Source organism: Echeneis naucrates, chromosome 23, assembly GCF_900963305.1.
Source record: "Echeneis naucrates chromosome 23, fEcheNa1.1, whole genome shotgun sequence".
NCBI classification, from domain to species: domain Eukaryota; kingdom Metazoa; phylum Chordata; class Actinopteri; order Carangiformes; family Echeneidae; genus Echeneis; species Echeneis naucrates.
In genome coordinates this window covers 12,621,082-12,641,054 of record NC_042533.1, presented here as the reverse complement: position 1 = coordinate 12,641,054, position 19,973 = coordinate 12,621,082, and the positions used below count along the sequence as shown (strand labels likewise).

At 38.3% G+C, this 19,973-nt stretch overlaps 1 protein-coding gene across 1 annotated transcript in view; it reads left to right on the top strand.

Annotated features, from left to right (window-relative positions):
* Window positions 1–19,470, top strand: part of ano2b (anoctamin 2b) — a 51,195-nt gene extending 31,725 nt beyond the window's left edge. The window contains exons 19-24 of the mRNA XM_029495019.1: window positions 248–390; window positions 6,038–6,190; window positions 6,935–6,987; window positions 7,754–7,926; window positions 17,887–17,992; window positions 19,087–19,470. Of these exons, the coding sequence (XP_029350879.1) occupies window positions 248–390; window positions 6,038–6,190; window positions 6,935–6,987; window positions 7,754–7,926; window positions 17,887–17,992; window positions 19,087–19,470 (1,012 nt within the window). The remainder of the gene's footprint in view (window positions 1–247; window positions 391–6,037; window positions 6,191–6,934; window positions 6,988–7,753; window positions 7,927–17,886; window positions 17,993–19,086) is intronic.
* Window positions 19,471–19,973: the final 503 nt, after the last annotated feature.

Below are 19,973 nucleotides of genomic sequence, written 5' to 3'. Positions count from 1 at the left end.
GTTATTATGTTTCACGATCAGATGCTTAGTCTCTCTCTTACTCAAGAAAAAAAGTTTTAAGTGCAAGTACCATGCATCAACAACGAACTGCTTCACAGCTACACCTTAATAAAATTGAAGTAAAGCCAGGTAAACCCTGGATTTTATTTAACATGGAGACAAATTAAGCTGCCTTGTGCAAATGCAGTTATTCTGTACTTGTGCCATGTGAAATTGGCTGCAGCCTCCGTTTTGTCTGTCCTGAAAGGAAGTTGAAGAAGTTGGTGCGTGCACTGAAGGATAAAGGATCAGCAAAGACGGAGACGGAGGGGGAGAAACCTCCACAGCAGTGGAACCTGGACTATGCCCTGGCTCCTTTTGAAGGCCTGACGCCTGAATACATGGAGATGAGTAAGTCTGCATGAGCCCCAAACAAATATCCTCATGGGCAAGAAGCCAAGTTTTAAGTATTCTTGTACATCACTAATAAATGTGAAGTAAGTTATACTTGTGAGGACTAATGTGATCTTCCCAGATAAACCTGCACACCTGGAACAAACATCTTACTTTTTAAGGTTTGTTTAATGTTCACATGTGGCTACGTCAGCCTGTGCTTAATTTACAACTGACTTATTTCTGCCACAGGCTCATCAAAAACTGGACCAGAGCAGTGACAATCATAAACTATGTGTGAACTCAGTTAATTTGGACAGCTTGTTTCATTACACACATGGAACAGAGCAGTCACACTGTGTGCATAATGGTTGTTTTCTGTTCTTATCTGTTGCAAACCAAAGCACATTATCAGTGTATAATCACATGTTCCCAATGTTGTGACTAATATCAGCTGTAAGTATCTGTAGCTGTGGCATTTAACTTACAGTAAAATGGTGGTTTTTGAAGATCTTTCCAGTTAATTCTCTGTGGCCCATTTTTTTTTTCAAAGCTTTGGTTAGACGTCTGAATTCCATCTTCAGTCACATTTTTAGACATTTTTATTCTAAAAGAAAATAATGTTTCATTTGATGTTTCCAATTTGCACTAATGCATGTTTGAAAGATGTGTGGAGCCCTCTGTGTTGGAAGGCTAACAAGCAGAGGGACTCAAACACACATACCGTAAGGGGATTCTGATTCTGATTCAGACCAGCTTTTGCAGACTGCTCAGGCAGCAGTACATTGTAGTGTGTAATTTTATGGAAAGCAAAGCAATCAATTTCAGAATCCCTTTATCTCAAATTGAAAATGGTGGATAATTTCGAAAATAAAGGAATTTAAATAGATAACAGATTGTAACACAACATAAATGGATGATGGTGGGCCCAACTGGACAGGAATACATTTTGGTTGACACCTCGATCACTGTGGTAATTTTGTAAACAAGATTTTTAAACAACCTTAATCGAGTAAGTTGTTTTTGCATCTGGAAGGAATTTAGACACTCATTCAGAATGTTTGCTGTTGCTGGCACAAATGGAAAAACACTTTAAATCACATAATATTTAGAGAATCACTTCATCGCAACTTTACCAACCAAAAAAGCTTAAGTGTACATAGAGAGAAAAAAGAAAAATGAAAACAATCAACGCTATTGATCGTATCTGTAAAAGTGTCAGTACAGCACATTTGTCTAGACAGTAGTTATAGGTTAAAGAGTTACTGTATGATGATGAGAGGTGACTGATACACTGGCTGTGAGGAGAAATTTCCTGTGCGGAGCTGATAAAGAGCTGCAGGTGTTGAGTTATGTCGAAGGGAACACACATACTGTATGCTATTAAAACCAACTTTGGTCACAACACCTGCTCAGTCAAAACTTCATAAAAGACTAGTGACGTATTAGTGATTTGGTTCTGGTTGTGATCAGCTAATATGTCGCATGAACAGAAGTTTTGATCTTGTCCTTTACAGAGTCAAATTCATTTAAAATTGTTGAAAAACTGAAGATGTTGTAAAGAAATCCAGTTTCCTTGTTGTTCTAAGTGGTGATTCCATAACAATGAATCCCACATGTACTCTATATTTCTACTTCACTGAAGTGGAGACTGAAAGTGTTAGACCTCTCCTCACAGATGTTTAATTACCATTCTGGAAAACGATTTAATTCGAACCAGCTGTGATGACCCAAATAACTTCATACATACATGTATTTGAGATGTTGGCCAAACATCTTTCACAAATTTGAAAACAACCTATCAGTGTCAGACTGCACAGACAAGGTCAAACATTCAAGTCAAGTATCAATAAGCAAAGCATATTTGTGACTGGAGTTGGAATTTAAACTTTGTGATGTAAACAGATGTTTTTCCTGTGAAATAGCATCAAAATATAAAAACAAACTGGATTAAATATGAGACACAATATTAGAACTAGTCTCCATCTTCTGTCTGTGTGAAAAAGGACAGAAAATGCACAGTTGTAATCCAGAGAAAAGCGGCATTTGAAATGATTTGAGCCCCCTGAACACAAAAAAATAGATGATAAATTTGATCTCTGCTTCATCTGATCCAGAATTTCTTCAAGGAATTCAGACTTGATAAATTTCCAGCCCCAGTTTTCCATTCTTTTTTTTTTTTATTAAATTTTTTATTTTTTTGTGGGGAAACCCATGTTTAACAACATAATAATCACAGTGAAGTGTTTTTACAGAGTTGGAGAAAAACTTTGCCTCTACCAGCTGATTGTGCACACACAGATAGGCCTACAATCATTCTCCATAAAAGCAGAATTATTTTCTAAAGTAAATAAAGAAAGTTAGAAATTAATCAGCACCATTTATCCATCATTTATCTTTTTTTCCACAGGAACACAGCCAAAGTCAAAAATTTACCTCTTTGTGAAAGATAGCTATAAAAAACATGACAAGGTTTGTAGAAATGACCAAAATTGGTAAATATTTGAATTTATTATTATTATTATCATCATTTTTACCACACCTTTGAAAAAGATGCAGTTGAGTATCGTCTCGGAGTCATGTCTCTGTCTAAAATCTGCTTTAGGCTTAGTCAATATTTTGATAATATCTTCAGCCTCAAACTATACAAAAAGACACATTTTGAGTCGAATACCTGACAGATTCCTGACAGACTGAACTAAATGAATGGGAATGCGTATATGCGTATTCAGTGTTAAACACTGAAAAGGGATTTAGGCTCTATCTAATAGTTTAAAAGTGAAGATTAAAAAGAGAAATGCATGACGAAAACCAATGACAGCTGACACTAATGGAGACCATGACTTTTTTTGAGCACTGGAAAGGGTCAAAGTACAGCGCAAGCTTCACATTAGAATCTGGGAACATCTGTATTTGAAGGATTGTGAACCCCATAAAGCAAGCGACATTCTGATGTAAGGTCAAAGCAATAAAAACATTGAGGTTTTGGGGGGAATTTAAGATTAGCAAATAAAGGTTTGTGGGTATGTTGTTGCTCGTTGCATTTATGCGTTCTGCGTGAGAAATTCTCTTGTAAATGTGGGGCTTAAGACAACATGACTCAGACTGAGAGAATTAGAAACATACTGTAAAAAAACCTCAAGAATTACAGATGGCCAAACATAGAAGTTTTTTTTTTTTTTTTATCTTATATGTATTATATAATGCTTATTATGACTGGAAAAAAGTGTCATCGCCATGACATGTCATCATCATTTCCACTTTGAACTGCAGAGACTGATACCAATCCAGGAACCAAACAAAAATACAACCTTATTTGTGCAGAGAGTTTGTGTTGGCGTAGCTATTAACACTATGTAAGTCGCTGCCAGTTGGAAGCAAACAAACACCATACATAAATAAATAATGTTAACTACACTTATTGCTCTGATATGTCTGCTAGTCTCAGATTACGGTCTCGACAGAATCCTGATCTGAGTCTGGGTCTGACTGTTCCTTCCTCTAAGCAATCTTGATTCTCTGCTCTCTCACCTATCGGCCCAGAGCAAGCAGCAGGGGTGGGCGGGGCTTAAGCACAGAGCCGTGATGGACAAAACATTAATCATCACAGAAAATTGTTACAGAGTTTGAAATATGGCTGGAGGGAAACTTCAGAATGAGGTGATCTTGGGTGATGCAAACTGAGGGGAAAACGGAGAGAAGAGGAATGATGTATATCAGAGAGTCTGTTCTGTACAAGCAACCATGTGCTCACACATAGTTGTCGGTGTGTATGGGTATTTCTGGGGTTGTGTTAACGCATTTATTATTTATGTGTGTGTATGCCATGTCTTTGAGCCCCTATGCTTGTGTTGAGGCACGTCTGGCTTTATGTTCTGCAGCTTCGAATCCATCAACCGTCTCAGGTAGATAGCGAGGTTATTCTAAGCTTGCCCTCTAGCGCTCACTGTGCCACTGCTGTATTTTCTTCCTCGCCACTCTTTGTCTCTGTGCGGTGTCCCAAGGTGAGGCCGTCTCCGGCTCGCTGGAAACCCCCGTTCCCACACTGCTAAAGTTCCACTGCTCTGATCAGAAGTCGTACACCAGCCAGAGTCAGGAAAACTGCTGTGTCTTTCTCATGTTTCTTGTCCACATTCCTACGAAGCAGGTGTTTTTCTTTTTTGGACCATAATTGGTATTAATTTGTTATGTTTCCACACAGTGATTAAGCTAATATTAATAGTGCATTCCTATTATTATCAGTTTTATGTCCCTTTTTTTTTTTTTTTTTTTTTTTTTAATCTCAAAAGCTGCTTTGTGCTCTGGTTATTGAACAGTTTGTTCCTGCAGCCCTCCTCTTCCTTACGTAAGTGAGTGTGTCTGAAGCATTGTAGGTTCACAATGAATACCCACAACCTTAGGTTTGATTATTAGTCCTGGATGTTGTGTCTGTGGGTTACCTTATCAGACAGGATCACACACACACACATACAAGCGTACACCATAGATACACTCCACATATTTCCAAACACAACTTAATCATAAAAAGTCCCAGTTTAGCTGCTGTAGAGCATTTATCCTTAAAAGGCATCATCTGAAATACAGCACAACCCATACAGACAGCAAGACTCCTGAGCCGACATGTTGATGTTGACCATTGTCAATCTGAGAGCAGTTTGAAATGTGTGCATCTGATGTTCATTAATCTCTTTCATAATTTTGCATTCACATGGCAATGTGGCTCTTTTTAAAACAGTTTAGAACATTTATAAAGATGTTTTCTATGAGGAACTTGGCTTACTTAGTACAGGAATTAAGTTAATTTACTACTTGTCATTTGTAATTTCGAGGACCCTTTCCCCTCATCGTGGCATACAACCTGTCTGCCCCATTACATCTAACCCACCGTGCACATAGGGCCTTTAACAGATTCATGCTTACTTTAACTGGGAACATACCATTAATATAATCAGAGTATTTATTCAGCCTTCATGTAAAAGTTTAGTTGGTGTAAATATAAATGTGAGCACTGCAAATTAAATATCTCTATTAAAATACATAAAGATAATTCATGCCAGCTCTCAATGGTGCAATCTTTCACCCTTTGATGGCATGACGACAAAAAATTCCTTAAAGCAAATGTACCAAACCCAGGGAGTATCTACTAAACAACCACTTCATTGAGCCTAAGTTTAAAAACACCCCAGAAGAGATGTTCACTGATAAAGGACAGACTGATAACAAAACACTGCTGCTGTCTGTGAGCTCTGCTTCAAGGCAGCAACAGAGATAGGATGAGAGATAAACAGTCTGCCAAAAAACAATAGTATTTTACATAATTACTATTAAATTTGATTATGCAAGAATCTGATTTTGTTTTACTGCAAACCAGTTGGAAAATATTAAAATGAACAAAATTCCCCCATGACCTGCAGGAAAAATAAACAATAATAAAATCTTAAGTCATTTACATGGGTAAAGTAAATATGTAAGTAAATTTGAATGTCATCAGCATATTGTCCTTGGTTTTTTACATGTGCATGCATTCTTCTTGTGCTTATGTGCGTCGGTACACAAGGGCTGTGGAGCAGAGCAACTTGATGATGACCAAGACTAACCAAATCCTCAGCAAAGTCTCATTGGTTTAATTGCACAACAAGCTGTTGTTTACCTGTCTCCCCTGCAGTCATCCAGTTTGGGTTTGTCTCTCTCTTCGTGGCTTCGTTCCCGCTCGCTCCTCTCTTCGCCCTCCTCAACAACGTCATTGAGATCAGACTGGATGCTAAGAAGTTTGTTACAGAGCTACGCAGACCAGTAGCTGTCCGTGCAAAAGACATTGGTAAGCTGATCTAACATGCATAAACTGGAAGAGACAAAACATACGTCAAACTTAATCACTCTATTTTTATCATTTCCTTTATAATTGGCGTATTGAGGCCTGTTAATCAGCATCTCAAGCCTCAAAGAAACTCCTCACAGAAACTTGACTGATTACAATTTTTCTGGATTAGCAGTACCTTCAGGCCTGACGCCTTTTAGTGTATACATGCTGTTGCTGTCAGCTAAAACCAAATATCTTTTACATGCTTCAACTTGACCGCTGTGCTTTTTGGAGTTTATTCACTGGCTTTTTATTTGCCTTATTAAGCCCAGATGTCATACAAAAAAATCTAATATATATATTTTTATATATATATATATATATATATATACACCTGAATATAGTGACAAAGTACAGATTGTTAGCTCTTGATCAATCATGTAGATGTTTCTAGAAGGTTAATTTTTTTTTTTTTTAGGAGAGGACATTATTATCATCCTGATTTTCAGGTTTTAGGCTTTTAGGAAATTCAAAATGCATTTCATAAGTTTTTTTAAACATGTCTTTAAAAACTACTTAAGCATGTGTTCAAACAACAAAGTTGTATTCGGGGGGATGCCTTTATAAAGTAAGGGCATTTCTATAAAATGTGGGTATCTTTTAAACAGATTTTACAGGCAGCTTTATCCAGCAAGTCTCAATCAGCAGAAACTGTACAACATGAACACACAAATGTACTCACACTTGTTCTTCTTTCTGTAGGTATTTGGTACAACATACTCAGTGGAATGGGAAAATTCTCAGTAATAATAAATGTAAGTATTAATGCTTTTTCTTTCATACGCAAAAGGTTAAGATAACAAAGGTTTTTTACTTGATGTTTGTTTAATTTTTAGAAAGTTTCGTTGTCTAGTTTAGAAAGTGTCTTTGCCACTGACCTTGAACTTCTCATTAGGAAGGTTTTGATATATAATCCTATGCTCCTCAGCTCTGTGTGTCCTGCTCAGTCTTTAAACTACACTGATGACAGTTTATATTAAATACAGATTACATCTCAGAGAGCTCATCTGTGATGACCTGATGAAAACCAGAATTGTGTCTGTAACCCTGATGTATGTATTTCAGGAAAGGTTCTGCTGGGGATTTGTCCCTGGCCCACTGACTAAATCCTATTCCGTTTACTTTTAATACTAAACAGATTTATGGAGGATTCGGAAAAACAAGCAGCAGAGTTTTTGTTTACTCTAGAGTTCTGGGTCACTAGACACACACACACACACACACACACACACACACATAATATACCCTGGGAGTTTCAAGGCAATGGAAAAGTGGAAGCAGAATTCCTCTTTTGTTGGATTCATGGTACATTTATCAGAAATGACACAAGACTTTTGATTATTACACAATAAATACCCTGCATTTTGCAAATATCTCTAAAATTCATACCAGTAATGTTCGTTTTGTTTTCTTTTTGTCTTGTTTTTTTTACTACAAACTCTCTTCAAGCTAAATAACATGCTACTTGCTTTCTAACACTTGCATTTTTGAACTAATTGTTTCTTTTTCACTCCTTTTGAGGCCTTTGTGATCTCCTTCACATCAGACTTCATCCCTCGACTCGTCTACCAATATATGTACAGTCAGACTGGCACCATGCATGGTTTCATTGATCACACACTCTCCTACTTCAATGTGTCCAATTTTAAGCCCGGCACGGCACCGCAGAGCTCCAGCGACATCGCTGTTTGCCGGCAAGTACATTCATATTACCATTTCATTCAGAATTTAGCAAAAATGTCAACCTGGTCAACAGAAATAGATACACATACACACACACACACGCGCCTTTGTTAGCCTCTGTGAGCACTGAAGAAACTTTGTATTTACATTAGAGGAGTTTTGTTTGAGGATTTTGTCTAAGTGGAAACAGCGTTACTATTGCATGTCGTCTTTTACAACATTAGAATCAATTTAATCTGCCAGAACGATATGTCTGTTTCTGCTTTTCTCTTTCCTTTGTTCATATCTCATTTGCATCAGATGCCATTAGTATTTGCTGTCCACAGAACCTCCAAAAGCTTTTTCTTTTCCAAGAACAACATATTCCTCTGCTTTGTGCTTTAAAGTCATCAGGACATTCTGTTCTTGTGATAGCTGAGGAATTAAGCTGCTTTTTATTCAGACTATGAACCAAAGTGTTTAATTAGAGTGAGGGAACTGGGAATAGGATGTCAACATTCAAAATGTACAATAGCACATCATCTGCATAGAGTAGATGTATGTATTTTATATTCAATGTAGCTTTTATATATTAGGACTTATATTTTATCAAAGTCAAAAATTCTATTGAAATGGTCACTTTGTGAACAGTATATAGTGTACTTAAACCAATATTAAAACCCAATATCAGAATGGATCGTCAAAGACCTATCACCTTTGAATTTCTTCATTTGAACAGGGAGGAGAGGGGACATTCATTAATGAAAAAGCCCTTCAGCATGAGATGAGGCTTTGGCTGAGACATACCCACACGCACAAAATATGCACACATCCAAACATGTTGTAACATTAAATCCTAAGTCAGTGACATGATATTACAACGTCAGATACGCTAGATACTGTCACATGCTACAGCTGTACAAAGTCAGACAGTGCACTATTGTACTGTATCCTCTGTGCATTTTCTTTCATAACTTCAAGATAAAGCGCTGTAGAAGAAAAGGTCATGGATGCCAGCACCCACGGACAGCTGAGGCCGACCTGCTGTTACATAAGGCACCAAAGAATTACAATGCAAGAATGCTGTCTTTGTGTCAGTGTGATGTGGCATGTCTGGTCAGAAACATGATGAGATTCTATTTGTCTGGAACACTATATAGCCGTGAAATTGGCTGGTAGATGTCCAAGAGGGGTGCGTGTGTCTACGGGGTGTCTATGGTGTACGTACAGACAGGCAGTGTATTAGCTGGTGATGTTGTGGGCAACGCCTCTGGGCTCATGGCAAATGATCCAACTCAGCATGTAATTCAAAGTATGTCAGAAGCTCCAGACAGTTCTTGTCTTTCTTTTTTTGTGGCCTCTTTTCCTTTTGACCCAGTTAATATGGGGCCTCTACATGCAGGAGGGTAGTAAAAAGGTCAAGAACAGATGAATGGGCGGGTGGTTGAATGGATGGATGATAGTGTCAAACAGATGGGTAGATTGGGAAAGATATCACTGAATAAAAGGATCAGATAAGGATGCAAATATCTGGAGGAGGAAGGAGGGAAGCAACTTTCAAGACAATTGAGAGACGGTTAGATATACTGCAGCATGGATGGGTTTATGAATAATGCAGAATAAGGCAGGGAGGTTCTATAGCTGAATGGTTGGGTGGATGGTGTGATAAAAGTCAACCACTGAAGTTTTGAATCTTTCATGACATTTAAAACTGCAGTTTCTGCTTCATTGGGTAGAATGTTGCTGTATATCTCTTCAGTCATCTTTTCCATACTACATTTCGAGTATAGAATTTCAAGTAACGATATGGATAAACTATCAATTCTGCACAGGTTACAATTTACAACACCAGTGTTAGCAAATAGAAATTCTAATGTAGTCTATTTCCACATAAAACAAAGAATTTTCTCCTGTAAGGGCTTTAGAAAAAGTTATGAATGAATTTCTTCTGTATTTGATGAGGAATGATTTTTATGGGAAATTGGGCTTTTACAGGAAGACACCATACTGAAAGTGAAGGAAAATGTAAAATTTTCGTTCCGTTCATTAAGTAGAACTCATTAATGTGTTTGCAAAGACTTGCAAATACCTACAGTATTTTTTCTGTGACACTGATCTAACATCCTCAAAGGCTGCAGTTGGATTTTGTAAATGTTTTTATTCACACACGGTGCGCCTAAAGAATATTTTGTTTAAACATGTTTGTTTTCAAATTGAAATGCTCATTTGTTTTATTTATCCACTTTCCCTCTAAGTAGATGCTTAGATCACTGGCATCTGACCAGAGTGTCTTTGGGATGGATGCGTGCTATAAATAGTTCAAATTTATGTTGTGGGGCTCTGGACGCCTGTTGGTTACAGCACTTCCTGCATAACCACAATGTTTATGAATCAGGTCAGACCAAAAAAAGGCAAAAATGCAAATAAAAGTATCCCTTTAAAAGAAATCTAATGAATGAAAATAATTATAAAAGAAACTATGAAGGTTCAGCAAGCAGATCTCAACGTCAATATGTTTTCCTGTTGTTTTTTTTTTTATTCAATAAAATAGTTACAGACCATTTATGATAGAAAAACATCATTTTTTTATATCAACTTTAGTCACTGAAATAGAAAAATGAAATAATCTCTCTACTGCCCCGCTGCGAAATATGTTTCCTGCGCCATGTGAATATCTTTCACCTTCCTCTGCTCTGCTGTCTACTATTGTTGTTTATTCAATGCTTCCAGATTTTGCATGCTTTCAGAGAAGCATGCAAACATCTCACTGGCATGCTATGAACCGTGGCTGACCTCTGACCACCGTATGGAGGGGCTAATAAAAAACATTGTTCCTGCAGGGACAAGATAATTGTTTGACATATATTTGCATTCCTGATATCAGTTAGTTTGACGACAAATTATATTTAGAAAAAAAGCTTTCGAGCAATTTCCAGAGATCAACACAGACAGACAAATAAATGATGACTCAACAAAAAAAGGCAGAGTTAACCACGAGTTCCCTGTGGTGAAGAGGTTTTATATGTTGCAAATCTTTTTCTCTACTGGGAAAAGCTTTTGATGGGTTTTATGATGGGCACCACTTTTAGGCTTCTGGCTGCTTCATCCAAAGGCAGAGCTTGTTCCTGCCGCTGACAGAAAGTTGGCAGTGGTTACTCTCCTGCTAACAGTTCAAGAAACAGCTCAGTGGCTGTGATGGATTATATTGTCATTTCTGATAAAATAATTTTTCTTGGCAAACCAGAAAACATTTGCCGAATTCCTGAATGAATGTAAATGTAAAAATATCATATGACGTAACCTCTGGTGAATCAAGTAGATGTGTGAAAGGTTTAATGAGAAACCTTAAAGATTCCCAAGGAAACTTAACAGAGCCAATAAAATGTTTAGGAACCTTTATTGTTTCATTACTTTCTCATTGCTGGATAAAATCAGTGAGGTGGGGTCAGAGACACAAAACATGGATTGATTGAACCAAAGAAACATCTCAGCTGCATTTGACACTTGGCAAATGTGAGTGGCATAGTGGTGCTTTGAGCGAAGTGCTTGACAATGAAAGCCAAATTCACCAACTCCTAAAGTCCTATTTCTTATACTCCTCTACAATATGTGTGCATTCACACACTGATGATGAATCAAACCAAATACTTGTTTGTCAGCACTTAAGAAACAGAATTGAAGAAACAGTTTCTAAATGTACAGCAGCTATCAAAACCCCCTCGATACGTAGTCCATTGTCAGGGTTCTTTCATCGAGTGTCTCCTAAATTAAGACTGTAACGTGGCACATGAAGTAGCGTGGTCAGGACCTGTTGTCTGTCAAGGTCTGATCTTTTTGTTCCTGTTTTATCAATTTCTTCCCAATTAAGCGGAAGTAATAAACTGCAGGAGCACATAAGTGGTTTTGGATAAAAGCGAGCAGGATGCCACACTCACTGTCCCTGTTCCCTGCTCCTAACTTTTTGCAGAGAGAGGGAGCGATGGACGAGCAAAAGTAGTTACAAACAACAAATAAAAAGCAGCTTCATGAACATGTGAAATACACATGATCTTGCACAAAAGAGACTAGCAAAATGGATGCCATTGTTTCAAGCCATCGGTCTCCTGCCATCGCATTACCTGACAGCAGCCAAGTTTAAAGTGTGCTTGTTTGTTTTTCAAGGATGGGAATATCTTGACCCTTGTTTGTCAGATTATTTCTGCATCCCAGGAGGCACTGAATTGGCGGGATGACATACACACAGACACACACAAACACTTGTTTAACGATATTTGCGGGGACTCAATATTGACATGATGCCCAAGCCACTAACCCAAACCTTAAATAGCCCCTTAGGTCAAGTCCAGTATTTTGGACCTTTCAGATATTGTCTGACCCAACATATATAGGAAAAGACACGTACACACGTCAAGTCCATCACATACTTCATCATAATCTCAATGAGCAGTCTTACGAGAGAATATTGGGTTAGATGCTCCAGTTGCTGCCTCACTGCTCGATTATGACCAAACATGGAGCGTCTAGAAAACACACAGGAAGAGAGACAAAGGGAGAGAAATGACAACAATATTTGAGATTTTATTAAACCCAGGCAGCTTTAGTTAAAATGAACTGAAGCATGACAGGCTGGAAGGCTTGGTTGTACACTATAGTTCACATTGATAGTTGATCCGCAAAAAAAAAAAAAAAAAAAATGTATAAATTATTAGTGATTGAGAAACTGAGGGAAAGATGAATAGATCAAAGAAGCGAGAGAAAGAGAGAGCGGGAAGAGTCGGCTCTCACAGGCAGCATTCCTCACTCATGACTGTATAAGGAGAAGGAATCAGACACCATAAGACCCTGCTCACACATACACGCAGTCTACCTTCCCTCTCTGTTAGTTCTATACTGCAATTCAGCTATTTCCTGAGCCCGCTCCGTCAGGCCAGTTCATCTCTTCTGACTTCAGGGGAATGTTTTCATGACAGATTGTGTGTGTGTTAAAAGACTGATTATGTCTTGTCATTGCACTTGATGTAAAGCTTTGATCAGAGCCATAACATTATGAAGATGATCTGTATGTTCACTTCCTGTTTTCCTTTTCTGTTTTAGTAACATATAAATTCATATCCCCCCCCCCAAAAAAAAAAGACAGGAATTATTACAGGCGGAGCTCAATCATGTGTTGATTGATTCATATAAAATTAGACACCAGATCAGAATGTACTTTGCAAGCAAAATCTATTCGTCAGTGCCTTTATAGACGTTTTTATTATGCTCCTACCGTTACTCTGAAGATATGCACAGAAAGTAACAGGAAACAGGACAGAGACAGAGCTGGGAGTCAAAGTGCGAAAGGTGAAGCTATATGGTTAGCACAGTTACTGCGTCAGTAACAGTTTGGATAGGTTGAATTTAGAATAGGCAGAAAGTTAAAATACAAATAAACTAAAGTTACTATAAGCTAATGTTTACAAGCCCAGTAACTTTTCCTCATTCATAAAGTAGCTCATCATGAACTATAGGGACAAAAATGCACATGATGTTTATCTCAATGCATTCACGCTACACATAATGCTGATCTTTGTCCATAAATCACTTCAGTGCAATCAGGGGTTGGAGGAAGTGATCTGCCCAAGGATGATCTTTAAATTAGTAATGAGAGGGACTTTCCCAGCTTATGCCTTGAAAGAATTACTATATTTTTCTGTACATCCCATAGGGAAAGGTCAATGTTTGAAAGTAGCTTTTCTGCAAATTTAGTCCAGCAATACAGTAACAAAGGCTCTGCAGACCACACTACTGCTGAGTAGTCAATAAGTAAGAAAACACTTTATCACAATTAACTGAATGGCCTGGAACACATGAGGCGATACTGGTGAGAGCAAATGAGCTGTGGCTCGGTCTGCTCTTAACTTAAACAATTTCAAATGTGTGTTCAAGGAAGGGCCTGTCATAAGGGGTTAAAACAGAAATAGAAACACTCTCCAGCCTTGTCAGTATGTATGTTTGTTGCCACTGCAGTTATATTTCATCTAGGTATTATCTAGACATATGTACATTTATGAAGGAATGCCAGTTTCAACAAGTGCGAACTTACCCAGCTATCCTTGATAATTTGTCGTGATTATCTTGGTCTGTCCAAAAAAAGCCAAAACTATTCTGTCCCAGAACCCCAGCCAGCTTTACAAAGGCATTTTAACCCCTCGTACACAAAATAATATTTTTATGATGGTGCAAAACTTAACAAAGTGTAAAAAGTTGTATTGTAGTTATACTGCATCATCAAAAGTTATAGTTGGTAGCATTTCCGAAATACAGAAATAGAGAACAGCAATTGAGAAAACGGATGATATGATATTTTAACAAAAGAAAAGAGCAAACTGGCATGAAGAGGTGAAGGAAAAGTGTGTAGTGTGCATGTGTAGGCTTAATAAATTAAACCTAGAACTATAAAGGCCTATTTCAGTCCTCCCCTTTATTTGTCAAAAATTAATTAAATGAAATGTAACCAACTTTGATATAAATAAAACATCTAGCTGCAGTGTAACAGATTAAAAAGGGAAAACAGAAATATTTGCAAGTTTGTATTTAATCATGACCACATTTTATTTCAGTGTGGTATCATCATCTTCTGTTCTTTGTTCCTAAATTTTTTATTTTTTTTTTTTTTTCCCCTCCTCAGCCACGTACAGCCATCAACCGGTGCACCTGAGCATAAAACAGATCTATATCAGCTCAGGGTCTAAAGTAAATATAATTTTCGGAATATAATAGCCCACGAAATGTAAGTGCTCTGAACATGGAAGCATATTACAGTTGCAGTGATGGTTAGCTTATCGAGGGCAAGGTTGGAAACTCAATACAAACCACCTGCAGGTAAAGGCGCAGGCAATAGATTTAGTAAGTTACATTTTAAATGAAGTGACTGTGATTACATCTGCAAAATAATACCTTTAAAAATGATGTGTGGATCTGCCCAGCGTGGTGCACTAATGGCGAAATGAAAGAGTACTCAGGGGGAAAAAAAAAAAAAAGTTCTTACCGCCCACAAAACACTCATTTAAATAGGGCTGCCTCCACCGTATTTCCACCTGTTGTTGATCATGCAATTATTCTTTGTAGCAAAAAAACAAAAAATGAACATTCAAAATGTTAGACTGAACACGCATTTTATTCTTCTATACGTGGGATCTTAGTGAATCTGATTTTATCTCCTCACTCCTACAGAAGTGATGTGGAGTTTGAACATACACCAAGAACTTTGGCAAATGAGTGTAAATATAAATGTAGATTGCAATGGCTATTGTCTGTTGATGCCAAAAAAAAAGTCATTATAATAGATTGATGTTGCTATGCAGCTGAAATTAATTTGTACTAGTGTTTCCCAGCATGTGTTGTCATCACCAAAGTAAATTAAACAGCATACTTAAGAGAACATGTTTATTACTGACTAACAATTTGATGAAGAAATCTATGTTTTTTCGAGTAACACATTCTTTATGCCCCTCAGGTTCATGTTCAGAAGGAAATGTGAACGTTCCTGGGGAATAAAACACATTTCTGCTTTTTGCCAAATTAATTTACTTCAGTGCAGCCATTTTTGAAACATTTACAAATGCCAGCGCAGCCGCCTGGTCCGCTGAAGTATTGATTTGGACTGCGTTCTTTAATATTTCCATAAGTGCCTGTATCGAAATACTTAGATTGTAAATAAACCCTTAAGTGGAACATGGACAGTGAGAGCCTGTTTTTGTTATATAGGAGTGATTACATCCAACAGGAAGCAGCTTGGCTATGTAACAGGCGTCAGATGCTGTCTCATCAGTGTGTACATTGTTGAAAGCAGATGTTTTTTCATCTAGACTCTCCATTAATTCTTCTTTCTCTTCTGTTTTTGGTGAGTGCGGACAGACAAAACAAAGTCTTTCGCACACATTATGCTAAACCGATGGGCAGCAGAGACACTTCCCGTCATCAAAGCTGCACTCTGATATGTCTCTGTATGCTCTGGTGCCTGGATCGACTGATTACAGTAGCACCCCATATTTTTCATTTTTATGATCTCTCACCAACTCTGGACACAGCACACTTAATAACAGAAAACACACCACAGCCATTCTTGAGTCAGCTGGCTTCGTTCAGATAGACAAGTTGCCTTTTTATAACCTAATTTTATTATTATATATTTAAGAGGGGCAGCATCACGGCATAGTGTTTAGCTGTCTGCCATCGGCCTGTGAGTGTGTGTTGCACTGTATGAGAAAACATTGCCAGCCTGCCTTGTCGAATAATTCATCTCCAGTCACAAACAAAACATCCTCTCTGGCTATTTTATTCTTTCATTCCCTGTTCATCGTTCCTCTATTTCTTTTTGGTTTTGTTGTTTATCTCTGGTTCCGTTCCTTTGTTTGTCATTCTCCTTTCATCCCTCTTCTTTCTGAAGATGTTGACTGTTAGCTCAACATGTGTCTCCAGTTTTCTGCTGTTCGTTTTTCAGCACAATAAAGAGTGTTTACTACAAAGAAAACAAAGGAATGGAATCCTAATGAAGTTTATTGCACTTTGAGGCAGGTACCAAGCTGAGTGGAGGAACAGTGTGCTGTAACAAAGTCCTGTCCCAGCAATGTAGCGAAGAGGCAGTTCCTCAAAGTTTGTCTGAGATGAGTCCAATATTGTACCTGCAGAAGGAGAAACTCCACTTACAGCCTCTTTATGCTGGCCTTTATTCCACCATGTACGAGTCTCTGATAATTAAGGCAGCGATATTCAACCTTTGTTTAAATCAGCTGTAACATCACCCACTGGTTTCTGAGGAGTAGCTTTGAGGCTCAGGAGGAACTGCCTCACTTCCACCACCTTGGCACCCTGTTTGCAAAGTCATTTTCCAGCTAGTTATGTAACTAATACAACCCAGGCATGATGAACGCACACGCGAATACCTGCGAATTAGTGTTCAAACATACATAATATTAGAATTTTACAGGTAAAGATTTCACTGCTCTGTTAGACCTTTATCCAACTCTGATATTTAAGAGAGAAATCACACCTACGCATCAAACATGGCCAAGTACAGTAGTCATACCCAGTGAATCAAATAAGTGAAGGTGATGGCACCCACTTGTATGTCGAGTCACATTCTGAATTATGTACAAATGTAACCCCTAAATAAAATGTAAATGGTTTAGTTTCAGGAAACAAAATGGAAGTTGGATATTTTAACACAGGAGTGTATGGGGATTGTTATTATAGCCAGCCTACAGCAGACATTTGAGGAACTATATTGGAGCAAAAATAAAGTTCAAGTTCACTTGCAATCAAGTTCCTTTTTCTAAAATTCACTAATACACAATTACAGTCTTAGATGGTGTTAGATATGTCAGAAAAATGCTTAAAATGTCAAGTAAATATGTCCAAAACAGTCTTAACCAAGACAAACCCGGTGCAGTAGGCGTCAGCGCTGGAAAATGGTTATAAAACCTTAGCCTGTTGCAGACCAGACGGACTTACTGACTTTTGTGCTTGTCTTTATATACTGTGTGCCCTTTTAACCCAAAAGGAGGGGAAGTTCCTCCCCCTTTCTCTAAAATCCAATACACACTTTTTACAAATATAATGGTATATTGTGCTCATAAGTAATTCTTGACAAGCTACTTGTTTCATTTTTGAAATCTTGTATTTGTAAAAATCATCTTTTAATGCACACACAAGTTTTAGCAAGGAAATAAAATGCATTTTGATGACTGGCATGTGAACATTTAACATCTTTACTTCTACAACATTTTTTTTCTTTTTTTAAGTCTTTGAAATGACTGCTTGATGTAAATGTATAATGCCTGTGTTATGAAGTCTTAATGGATGTAGAAGCTGACGGGCTTGGGTGGGTGGTGCCTTATTTAGTCGTTGATCTCTCTTGATTAAAAGCAAAGCTCATGTAAATTTAAACAGGGTTTGCAAGCAAATAGTTATGATTCATTCCTTTCTCAGCATCCACGTGTGTTTTGTCGTAGGTACAAAGACTACAGGGAACCTCCTTGGTCTCCAGATGCGTACCAGTTCTCCAAACAGTACTGGTGTGTCCTGGCTGCAAGACTGGCCTTTGTTATACTGTTCCAGGTAGGAGATCACTGCTTTTTGTTCACAATCTGCTGCTACTTTCAGTCAGCAGACAGAGAGAAACAATATCAAGCAGGTGAACATACCTGTTCAGGATTCGTACAGTGCTTGCATTGCTCATTTTATGACATGCAGTTGCATGACACTTTTGTTTGTATTAAAGAGACCAATGAGTAACTGTGTGTGCATGTGTGTATGTGTCAGACGGTCATTAATCATACTCTTCCCTCATTAGGTTCATGGTCAGTTGCCTGGATGCCTCAAATGTGTCTAACCAATGTCCTTTGGGAACAATCTGTGAGACTGTTCAGGGAGTAACAATACTAAGTCAATTGATATGGACAGCTGCCTCGGTCAAATTTGAACATATAAATGATAATACTATAGTAATATTAATAATAATACTAATGTTTCTGAAATTAGTAAAATTTATATTTGCTGATATCTTCATCTCTTTTGTCTATTGTAAATAAATCTACATAAACTACTTCCAACTACAGAACCTGATCGAGAGTTATTAAAGTTTACGCTTTCCTCAGTATCAGATCGAGCTCTGTCACGGGCCCCCTCCTCCTTCATTCCACTAAAATTCCACAAAACAGAAGAAAAGCAAAAACTATGGTCAAGCTGTAGAACACAGTACAAAACCGAAACATAGAAATAACGTGAACTCTGTTAATGGCTGCATATAGTATAAAGGTAGATCTCCCTGTTTTCTTTGATGATGCTCATTGTAATTTTGTGTTCAGAAGCTTTGAAACCAGCCGTCAGGAAATCTGGAGCTTTGTGATGTCACAACAGTCCCCACTTTCAACCACAGCCGAAGCTCAGCCCACCAGGACTCACCATCCAAATTAAGAAATTTCAGTTTCTCGGAGTGTCTACCTGAATCCCGCTACATTTCTTTTTTGTCAGAAGTTTGAGCGACAGGGAGGGAGCACAACAAATGTTTCTGTGATGCATGACTCACATACATACTTAATTTCCAGAGATTTTGATGAAACTTGAAGCAGTTTTTTTCACCATCCGCTCCATCTTTTCTTTCCCCATTGAACTCCATACACCCCTCCCCTCCTCTCATCCTTTTCCTCCAGAACCTGGTGATGTTCCTCAGCCTTGTAGTTGCCTGGGTGATACCTGATGTCCCCAAAACCATCATGGAGCAGCTCAAACGGGAGAAGAAGCTCTTGGTTGATGTTTTCTTACGAGAAGAAAAGGAAAAATACCAGCTCATTCAAAGCCTCTTCGCCAAGGACACCACCATCCAGCCGGGAAGCCAGGTGCCTTCGGGACAGGGCTTCCCCATCCTGGGCCGCTACAGTACTCTCCCCTCGGGCGCCACACAGGCCTCAGCTGAAGATGGGGGAGGAGGAGGGCCAAGGGTGAGATGTAGGGCTGCCAGCTTCAGCCAGTTCACCAGGGAAATTCCCCCGATGCCGAGGAATGAAAATGAAAATTCGAGACACACGGCTGTGTGATATGTTTGTCGGAAGGCCTCAGCTGCGCCTCAGGACTGTGTCGAACTGGGTGATCTGGTGACATGGATGTATTTCATTGCCGATGTCCTTTGTGTCGTGGTCTGTGCGACACAGCTCCGCTGCGATTTTAAAACGTCACAACCTATTTTTGAACATGGCAGTTGATTCATTGGTATCGGTGTGATAGAACGTCTGATCTGGTTGGAAATGTGTGTATGTTGTTCCCTTTGACCGTCCAGCTGGTACAATGTTATCAATTTTACTTTTTGGTAAAAATAACAGATTTAGCGAGGCACACTAGCATCATAGCGTAGACAAGCAATAAATAATATATTAGGCTGAAGACATAAGTATTATTAGAACCAGGGACAGACTGCAGGTAAAGAAAGGACGATGAACTTTTCAACAGGTTGGAACGCTCATGAACACTTAATCATCATAAATAGATTGATGGATATTGTGGTTCACCCTTAGTGCTGGAGACAGCCAGAAGATTCCTGCTT